This window comes from Triticum aestivum, chromosome 4B (assembly GCF_018294505.1).
Source record: "Triticum aestivum cultivar Chinese Spring chromosome 4B, IWGSC CS RefSeq v2.1, whole genome shotgun sequence".
Lineage (NCBI taxonomy): Eukaryota > Viridiplantae > Streptophyta > Magnoliopsida > Poales > Poaceae > Triticum > Triticum aestivum.
Window position 1 is genome coordinate 590,263,129 of NC_057804.1, and position 10,244 is coordinate 590,273,372.

The 10,244-nt window shown below is 52.2% G+C and overlaps 1 protein-coding gene across 1 annotated transcript; it reads right to left on the reverse strand.

The window, feature by feature from the left end:
- Positions 1 to 7,434: 7,434 nt before the first annotated feature.
- LOC123093439 (transport inhibitor response 1-like protein) lies at positions 7,435 to 9,993 on the reverse strand. The gene is made up of 3 exons (XM_044515414.1): positions 9,288 to 9,993; positions 8,663 to 9,188; positions 7,435 to 8,576 (listed from the first exon to the last, which is right to left on the reverse strand). The coding sequence occupies exons 1-3, from the start codon at positions 9,827 to 9,829 to the stop codon at positions 7,818 to 7,820; spliced, it is 1,827 nt and encodes a 608-aa protein (XP_044371349.1). The 5' UTR covers positions 9,830 to 9,993; the 3' UTR covers positions 7,435 to 7,817.
- Positions 9,994 to 10,244: the final 251 nt, after the last annotated feature.

The window sequence follows — 10,244 nt, forward strand, 5'->3', positions numbered from 1 at the left end:
AAATTTGGGGACTCCCAATTTTAGGCCAGTCTTATGGAGATAAAAGAAATATTTTATAGATTTGTTAAAAAGAAATTAGGGGATGGAGAAAATACCAGGTTCTGGGAAGACACTTGGGTTGATGACAAACCTTTAAAAGAAGCTTACCCTAGGATTTATGATATTTGCTTTGACCATAATTAACAGTGGGGCTATCCAAAAAGGATGGCGTGGGTTTAGATTTAGAAGAACTTTACATGGGGAAACCCTAGAGTTGTGGAATAGCTTAAAGAACAGATGTGAGGAGGTGAATATGCAGGGGGGAGAGATAAAGTAATCTGGACTCTTACTGCGGACCAAAAAATTTCTGTTGGATCCTTGTATAGAAAGCTGATCACATCTGGCTTAACGTTCCGCATAAATTCTTGTGGAAAACCAAAGTTCCTGCAAAAATTAAAGTTTTGTTGTGGCTAGTTAACAGGAAGAGTATGCTAGCCAGAGATGCGTTGCTAAAAAGGGGATGGAAAGGAGGAAAAATGTGTGTGTGTGTTTGTGGGAAAGATGAATCAGTTGATCATTTATTTTTCACTTGTTCGGTGGCATCTCTGCTTTGGGGATTAGTCAAGTGTGTTGTGAGGCTTACAAACATCCCCATTCTGTCAAAAACTGCCCGAGGGGGGGGGGGAGGTGGCTGGGCAGGTTTAACAAGGATGATAGGAAAGTAGTCATGGTGGGGGTTTCTGCTTTGTTTTGGGCCATTTGGAAAAGTAGAAATGGGATTATTTTTGAAAATAAAAGGATAAATGATCCTTTCTCTATAATCAAACTAATGAGCCATTGGATCGTTGATTGGTCTGTCTTGCAGATAAAGGAACCACAAAAATGGTGCTGGAGCTGGGAGCAAGTGAAGTGTACACAGCGTCGCAGGGGTGGAGGATCAATGTAGCAAGGCTAGAAGAAAAAGAAGACCCTGCTTCCTGCTGAAGTTGTTGTTCCTGAACGTTGCCCCTGTGCTTTAGTAGTTTTGATTTTTTGGTGATCGTATTAAATATGTAATTTCCTGCTGTTCGTGGTGCAGACTGCAGACTTGTTTTTAGTTTGTGTTGCTGGACTCTCGTTCTAGTAGTTTGTTCTAGGTTTGGATGCTTGGATGCTTGAGGTTTTCAGGAATGAAAATCGGAAGGGGAAAGCCCTTCTTTGACAACAAAAAAATTGACTCAAAAAAAGAATCCTTACAAAAATAAAGGGATAAGTATATTTTTCGTCCTCGAACTCTTCCGAGAGTTTAGACATCGTCCCTCAACTCTAAACCGGAGAGTTTTCATCCCTCAACTATCAAAACCGGATAGCTTTCGTCCCTCGTGCCGCTTCGGGCGGTTTTAGTCCGGGATGAACAGTAAATCGGTGACCAGTAAAATAAAATAAAAATCAAAAAAATCTGAGGCTGTACAATTTTGCACGTGTCTTGTGCACCAAAGTATCTTTTGATACTGTTCATCCAGGACTAAAACCGCCCGAAGCGGCACAAGGGACAAAAACTATCCGGTTTTGATAGTTGAGGGACGAAAACTCTCCGGTTTAGAGTTGAGGGACGATTTCTAAACTCTCGAAAGAGTTCGAGGACGAAAAATATACTTATCCCAAAAATAAAAGATGGTGGAGTAGGTCGGGCACATCAAGTAAAATCTTCTTTTTTGCGATAATAGTGGAGGCCTATGTGACTTTTGTCACGTCGAGCCGACACATCCACACAAGAATTTTGTTTGTTTGATGGAAGCAAGCAATTCGATTTTTATTTATTTTGAAGCAAGAAATTCAATCCACGGCCCCTCGTGCGGCGAAAAAGAAAATCGCCCTGTCTATGTCCAGTCGGAATATCTAGGCGAATATATATTTTTTAAAGTATGATTGATGACAGGACATGAAAGCGAAAATCCATTACGATTGCTATTCTGGTGTATAAGGCAGGCCTTTCTCTTGTTCCTTTTCCGTGTGTCACTGCGTCATCTCACAAAGGAGTATATAGCTATGTGATCTTTGGCTGTCACAATATCACGTCCTTCGTCCAATCGTCCTACCAACAAGTCCATGGTCTCTTGGGGCATCCAAATCATGAGCAATATTCCCTAGCCTACGCTTTGAGAAGATGAAAAGAGAAAGGGGGAAAAATGGCTCAAACATTGTTTCAGCCTGGGGATCAGCATATACATGATGTGATTACGATTAATTATAGGGGTGTACTTCCCATGACATCAAATCCTTGATTAGACATGTGCAAATAATACAAAAGGTCAAGCTTTAATACACAAAGCTAAGGGTGCAATAACTTGATCCAAAACTATCTTTGCCCCGCTGGGCCACTGCCTAAACACAGTACCACACCCCTAGCTTGTTTGCTTCTCCTCATCATCTTGTGTGTGTTTGTGGTCTCTTAATTGTACACATCATATTGGCTGCCACCTTGCATGCATGCATGCACACGAGCTATTAAGAGGGAAGCACGCAGGCAGCCCTCTGGTCTGCTGTAGATCTACACAAGCAACAGCATTGAGCGACGCCTTTGCAAATCTCTCTGGTGCTATAGGAGCCCAATTCAACCTCGCATGTGCATGCCCCATGCATGCACGCAGCTGCCCCTGTGGACAATCTCTCATGTCTTTGCATTGTTTTGCAAGGCATTTAACTGCATATGGCCCATCGTTTAGCACTGCCACTTTGCTAGGGCAGCAATGGCGGCTTTACCACCACGCTGGGCGCCAGGGGGGAGGGGAGGGGGCTATGCTCGTGGGAGAGGCTGGATTGGCTGGAGCCGGAGCTGCTCCAGATCCATACGAAAGGCGCCTCGTGGGACTTGTCCTCTCTGTTGGTTGGCCAATGGAGCACGCAGCAACTTGTAGATTGTCCTGTCCCCGGCCGGAGCAGTGCGTGCGAGATCACGCTCAGCCTCAGCCCACTGCAAACACCACAGCGAGAAAAATGGTGGACGTACAGTAGTGACTTTACTTTTTCGTGATGAACAGGAGTCAGTTTTGGTGAACAGGAGGGATCTGATTGAGCCAATGATCTGCAGAGAGTGTGCAATAATGCTCCTCCCATGATTTTTGCTGGCAATGCATGATTGATTAAGCCAGTTTTTAGCAAGGTTTCAGGAAGTAGTCCTCACCTAATTCAACAAGATGGGCAGATAGATGTCTTTTGCACAGATCCAAGTCCAACAGAAAAATCAGTTTCCTGTTCCAAGCTCTAACCAGAAACCCGACGTTTACGACCGCCCATAACCTGCCCTCGAAGCATTGTCGGTGACGGTGCCTGGTCTTCCTTGTTAAAAACTACCAAAATTGTGGAAAACATATATACATGAGCATATAGCTACCATGTGCTCTGCAGTTCGCACTACAGTAGCTAGCTAGCTGAGACTTGGAACCGAAGTCTCCACCACCACTAGGCAAGGGCAAGGGCAAGGCAGATGCTGAAAGTAACCAGTGAAAGCTACGTTCAAGTCACAGGTATCACTTCACCCACAACCACTTCATCATCCATCACAAATCGTTGACTAATACAAAAGCTTTGCCCGTGGTTCCGATTACAGAATATGTTCTGGCAATCCAGCTTCCACAAATGCAAAGCCACTTTGCCTTTTCTTTTTTTTCTTTTCCCCTCTCTTTTTCCTATAAAGCAATATATATACGCTTTTACCGATGTTTCGACAAAAGATGCGCTTAGGGTTTTCCAACAAGAACTTTGACATACGTGGTAGATCGATTCCCGGTACAAATATCAGGCAGAGAACATGAGGAAAATAGCTTTGTGGGATTTAGTGGAGCACCTCTACTTTCCCTAGGGCTTCATACACATGTGGACGTGCTAGCTGTTCCAGTGTTATCTTCTCCATTCTTTTGAAGAAGAAAAGCTCCAGTGTTATCTTGGATATTTAGGAACATGACACTACTACTTCAATCAGCAAAAGGGCCAGAAAAGGTGACGTGACAGGATTTGTTGTAAAACCAAGGTGTTGTTGACACACTATAAAGGGAAGCCTATCAACCCAATCTTATCACTGCTCGTATGCTCATATGATTGCCCCCATGGCCCACACCGGAAGAGGTAGTTAGCAGTTACTAAACTTGAGCTTGACCGTTTAATAATCATCAGATGCAAAAGTTCTTGACCACACTAGAGATAAAAGGGAGAACCTTTCAGCTCATGCACAAACCCATAACTCCCATATGCAGCAGCTGTACTGTCTGATAGAAGAACTGTCAAGTGTTTCTGCATAGTGAAACACATGTCTACCCCCCAACTTTCAGAAGAGATTACCAGATAGATCCATGGACAAACTTGTCTCTACGTTTCCATGCATGAACTAGGCCCGTATACTCAATTACTCATGCAAGAGGTGAAGAGCTGCTTCACTTGTTGCTAGTTTTGGAGCCACTGCGCTGCTGCTGGAGGTTGGGCAGCAAAGGCACATGCTATCTGCTGTACGTATGAATGAAGCATCGCAGTTGCAGCAACCAGTGTGAAGGCACTGCACATAGAGTAGTCTCATCACAAACGTCCCAACAACAGGCATCAATCAATCTTACTACCTGTGATGTCGACACGAATTATCTCATGGTTTCGAACTCGATCTCACCCACTTGTGAGGATCTGATCTGATCTGAGCCTGCATTTAATCACTCTCACACTAACAATTGGACAAGCAGCAATCTTCCAAAACCTCCCTGCAGCAGTGGAGGTGGAGCCCGGCTCCCAGAGACCAGAGTCCTCTCAGTTCCTGTTCATCTAGCAGAGCACTGCTGACTAGGTAGAACCCATAAAAGATTGCACATACGCAAACGCTGTGCACCCATGGCGCATAGCCCTTGCAGGTTTCCGCTCGGTGAATCAACCGCCGTGCCCTTAATTATCGGACGCCCACTGCTGCAGCAGTTCAAGCAACCAAAGCTTCACTTGCTTCCTCATCTCTTTCCATGGCTGCACGAGGTCCACCGTATCTGAACATCGTTTTTTCTTTCTTTTTCGTTCGTCTTCTTCAGCTGCACGCTGGAACAGTAACCAATTATCTCGACAAGATGTATCAAGATGAGCGGGGCAGCCAGTCCCAACCACTGGATGGAGGACCTACCAGGAAGATCAATAGAGATCTCCTGTTCCAAAAAAGAGCTGTAGATTTTCTCACCGTCAATCATGCTGTTGTTCTTGCTCGACCATCATCGACGACAACGAGCAACTAACTTGCAAACTCTGATCACTTGCAGACGATGATTGTTCGCACGTTATTACAAGTAACAACATAAGAGGAGAGAAATGGAAGTGGTCAAGGTGGCGAATGATTTAGCAGAGGAAGCCTTTCTCACCTCGTGCAGATTGTACTGTCCTCATCTGACCCTCCATCGCCATGGGTTGGCGGACAAAATTACTGTTCTGACCCTTAAGGTAAACTAAATCCCGATTTGACCTCGTTCTGAAAAAAAAATCGTTTCTGACCTTTTCTGGTGACGCCAAGGTCCCTGGCGTCTGGGTTACGAAGCAGACGCCGGGGTCCCTGGCGTCTGGCCCCTGACCCGCACTGCCCGCCTGGTCCCTGGCGTCTGGGTTACGAAGCCGCGCGACCCTATCCTGTCCGCCCCCCGTCCGTTTGGGGTAAAAGGGACAAAAGAGACGGCCCAGCGCGCGGGCGCAAACGGACTTTGTGTCCGCTTTCGACCCATCCCCGGCCCAAACTTGCGCTGGTTTTGGGGTGAAACGGACAGCGCGCGGACAGGCGGGACGTGGGCGCTTGTCCTTCCCTGGCCCGCCTGTCGGTGGGAGAAACCACCCCCCCCCCCACGCCCATTTGGCGCCATTTGCCCCAAACCCTCCCGCCTCCCTCCCGCCGCCCCCTCTCCTCTTTCTAGCTCTTTCCTTCCTACGGCCATTAAGCTTCTGCCGTGTATATGTTTGCATGTTCATTTGTTGTTGATCATGTGGTGTAGGCATTCCAATCTTTGGAGGCATTCAAGGCCCGGCACAATGACAAGCCATTTACTCTTACGCATTGTTGGACGCTCATCAACAATTGCCCCAAGTTCAAGGACCAATACCGTGAACTTCAAAAAAAGAGAGGCAAGAAGACGGCCAAGTTCGCCGGAGGTGGGGATGGCGAGGCGTTGAAGAGGCCGAGGGGCAAGACCAACTCCAAGGTGGACGACATACGTGACGCCTCATCCATGGCCTTGCATGAGACTTTGCATGGCATGATGTCCCAAAAGGATGTAAGGGACGAGAAGAAGCGGCAAAGCAAGGACGAGCAAATGAAGCAATACCTAGACCTTCAAAGACAGAAGCTTGAGATGGAGGAGGCGGCCAAGAGGAGGAAGCTCGACATGGAGGAGGCGGCCCGGCAAAGGCAGCTCGACATGGAGGAGGCGGCCCGGCAAAGGCAGCTGGACATCGAGGCCGACAACGTCAAGGCCAGGCAGAGGCAGCTCGACATCGAGGCCACCAATGCCGCCACCAAAGCGAAGGAGGTGGCCCTTGCGATCATGAGCGTGGACTTGTCGAAGATGAGCGACAAGACGAGGGCCTGGTTCGAGGCCAGACAGAAGGAGATGCTCGACGCCGAAGGCCTGAACTAGGTCATCCGATCGGCGTGGCCGTTCTTTTTGAGGCTGGCATGGGTGCCGCCCGCCCGTCGGGGCCGCTGGCAGTGTGCCGGCGAGAAAACATTCATTTTGGAGGCCGGCTGTGTTGCCGGCCGCTGGCTGTGTTGCCGGCGAGGAGAACTATTCATTTTGGTGGCTGACTGTGTTGCCGGCCGCTGGCTGATGCCGGCGATGGACGTGCAGGCCGGCGTGATGAACCGGGGACGCTGGCTGAATTAGTTTTTTAAGTGGACGCGGACAGGATGGGGCAAATGGATGCGGCCGCGCGCACGGCCACCGCATCTCAGGACACGCCCGAACACGGCCCCAAACCCCTACCCAAACGGACAGAATCCGGACAAAACGGACGTCCGTTTGGCGTCGCGCGATGGAGTTGGCCTAAAGACTTGAAGGCAGTCGACGTCTCCGCTCTCCGGCCGTGGAAGGCGGACACGTCGGCTAGGGCGGGAGAGGCCTAGGGCTATCAAGACAAAATAGGCGCGAGGCAATAATCACTGGATGGACCAGGGCCAAACTTTCGAGTAAGGAACCCGGCTGTGGATGGATGGAACCTCCAGGTTGTGATACTAGGTCCTCTGGTAATGATACCACCTGCCAAACCTCAGGATTCACAGGAGATCACGAATGGACAGCCTCCCTGACCTTCAGGGAGGGAGGGCTTTTCAAAAACAAAAAAAAGACTTCCACCAGAGATGGGCATTCAGATCACAAAGCTCGAGACGTATCCCAACAAAATAACACGGCTCAATTCAGGAGAAATTATTTTAGGATTCTGGCACCTGACTAATGAACTATGGAAGGGAAACCATGCGAAACAAGAACATGGAATAGAAGTGTTAATGAGTTTAATCTGATGTTGATGATAACAAGATTCGCTTCGAAAAATTAGGGAAACCATCGCCGCCGTGCCGGCGCGGATAGGTCCGTCCTCGAACAGAAGGCGGCCTCTCAGAGGGAGCAGCAAACAAAACTGAGGAGGCAATGGTGATGAAGGCCCCTCCAAGAAGCTTGCTCCGCCGCGCTTATGATCTTCTCGTAGAAAATGTTGGAAATACCTATGAACCCTACAGCTACTACAACAACAATGGCTGAACGAACACTCCTCTCATATCTGCGACTCCGGCGTCCTGCTGTCTTGCTACATGGGCTGCATTTGATCTGCACCGAGGATGCCAAGCACCTATAATCTTCTTACAGGATCTTCACAAATGGTGGAACATCCTCCCTTGGCCCCTCCAGTGATCGATACATGTATAGGATGTCGACGCCGTCTGTCTTCTCGATCTCAGGCTGGCTGTTTATCAGCTCCACCACCATCCGTGGGAGCTGCCGCGCCACCTCCTGGCAGCCTTGCAGCGTCAGGCTGCAGCCCGACATCCAGACGAACCGCATGTTGTAGAAATGGTGCATGCCGGAGAGGAGGCCGGCGTCGCCGAACGGGCAGTCCCTTATCTCGAGCTTCTCCAGCTTGGAGCAGCCCTGGAGGATGTGCTGCAGCGCCAGATCACTGTCCCCGGCGAACGCCACGGAGAGCGTCCGCAAGGAGCTGCCGTACTTGCCAATGTACTCGAACGCTCGATCCGTCAGGTGCCCGGACGTGGAGAGCCTGGTGAGCTTGCTGCAGTTGCGGACAATGGCGCCGAACCCTTCGTCCATCGGCTCCCCCGTCACGTGGTCAGGCCGGTGCCTCCCCATTATGCATAGCCGGAACACCTTCATCTCGGGGCAGTTGTGCGACATGGAGATGACGGCGGCGTTGGTCATCCTCTGGCAGAAGTAGAGAATGGACCGAAGGTCACGGCAGCCCTCGGAGATGGCGGTGAGCCCGACCTCCGACACCAGCTCATCTGCGTCCTCGTGCGCGTCCAATGGGAGCACGCGGAGAACCTGGAGCTTCTTGCAGCACATCGCCACGGCTTGGAGCCCCTCGTCGCGCACTGAGTCGAGCACCTGACAAAGAACTTGTCATCAGAAATTGGGAACCATGGAGCAGCCCAGAGGCAAGAACTATGGCGAGAAAGCAGTCTGGTTAGTACCCATAGCGTCTCAAGGCTGCGGCATTGCCCGATGAAGAGCAGGACTTGGTCGGGGTTGACAGGGGCGTAGCTCAGGTCCATGCTGGTTAAGTTGGCAGCGACCGTGGCAATGGTCGGCAGGTACTCCGGCGCGAGATCACGGAAGCCGGAGAGCGAGACCAGCGAGTTGGCCCGGCCGGCCGACGCGAAGGCGGTCAGCATCTGGCCGAAGTCGAGCCCCTCGTCCTCGGCGCCGTCCCCCGGCCGGAACGAGCCCGTGCCGAGGTGCGTGAGGCGGGGCGTGAGCGCCATGAGCCGGCGCAGCTGACCGAGCGAGACGTGCTGGTTGACGCGCAGGCGACGGAGGCGCGGCGAGCGCGCCACGAGAGCCTCGAGCGCGGCGAACGGTACCTGCGGGGTGAAGCACTCGAAGGAGAGGGACTCCAGGTCGGTGTGCCCCCGCGGGAACGCCGCCACCCAGTCCGACACCTCGTCGTCCTCCTCCTCGTTGAGCTCGCAGTCCACCACGTCGAGCACACGCAGCCCTCTGCGCGAGAACCAAACCAAATAGAGATACGCTATTATCATGCCGCCATTACCGAGTAGTGTGAGCAAGCTGGAATGGAAGGGAATGGCATTATATTACCTGCAATGGGAGGCGAGGGAGGCGAGGCCGCGGGAGGAGAAGCCGTCGCAGAGGAGGAGGGAGAGCTCGCGGAAGGAGGGCGGGAGGGAGCGGGCGAGGAGGTCGAGGTCGTCGTCGGTGACGGTGATGCGCTTGAGGGAGAGGGAGCGGAGCGCGGGGAAGGCGGCGGCGGCGAGGGCGGCGACCCAGGGGCGGAAGGCGGAGGCGGCCCAGCCGGGGGGCAGCAGGTTGAAGTCGGCGAAGCGGGGGCGGCCCTTGAGGAGGATGTGGTGCGCGTTGGGGAAGCGGCGCGCAGCGCGGGCCGGGGAGGCGGCGAGGATGTTGCGGACGGCGAGGGAGGCGCGGGTGGCGGACTCGGCGCGGTGCCAGGAGCGGCAGACGAGGGAGGCCGCGCCACGGTCGCCCGGGGCCCTGAGGAACTGGAGCACCGTCTCGAGCACGTTGTCGAGCACCTGGTCGGGCGGCGGCGGCGGCGGAGGCGGCGACGCCGCGCGCGGCCGCTTGGGCGGCGCCCCCGCCTGGTCCTCGTCCTCCTCGGACATGGCGCGCGAGGGCGAGCGGAGCGGAGGGAGCAGTGGAGGGTGGGTGGGTGTGGGTGTGAGGCCGTGGGGTGAGGTGAGGGGGGAGGCGTACTTGTGTTCCGCCGGTTGCCCCGGCAGACGGCAGTGCTCTACAGCAGAGCAGGACAAAGAAGTAGAGGGAGGGAGGGAGGGGGGGCTGGAGCTGGACGCGCGGGTCAGTCGCTCGCTGGCTGGATGGATGGATAGAGCCGAGGCGAGGTGGTGAAGGGGTGGGTAGAGTGAGTAGATCTCATGATTTGTACCTTTTTCAGGTGTGATCTACAACTGGTGTACTGGTACGAGAGAGATGCACTGGCCCAACCCAACTTGTTTAGAAGCGTCCACAAACCAATAACAGTATTCAAAAACTACTTGATGTATACGAACTGGCAGTATT

Coding starts and splice junctions, on each gene's coding strand:
- LOC123093439 (XM_044515414.1), bottom strand. CDS start 9,829: ATGTCCGAGGAGGACGAGGACCAGGCGGGGGCGCCGCCCAAGCGGCCG. Junction 9,189..9,287: donor TCCCTCGCCTCCCATTGCAG/GTAATATAATGC, acceptor GTTCTCGCGCAG/AGGGCTGCGTGTGCTCGACG. Junction 8,577..8,662: donor GCAGCCTTGAGACGCTATGG/GTACTAACCAGA, acceptor GTTCTTTGTCAG/GTGCTCGACTCAGTGCGCGA.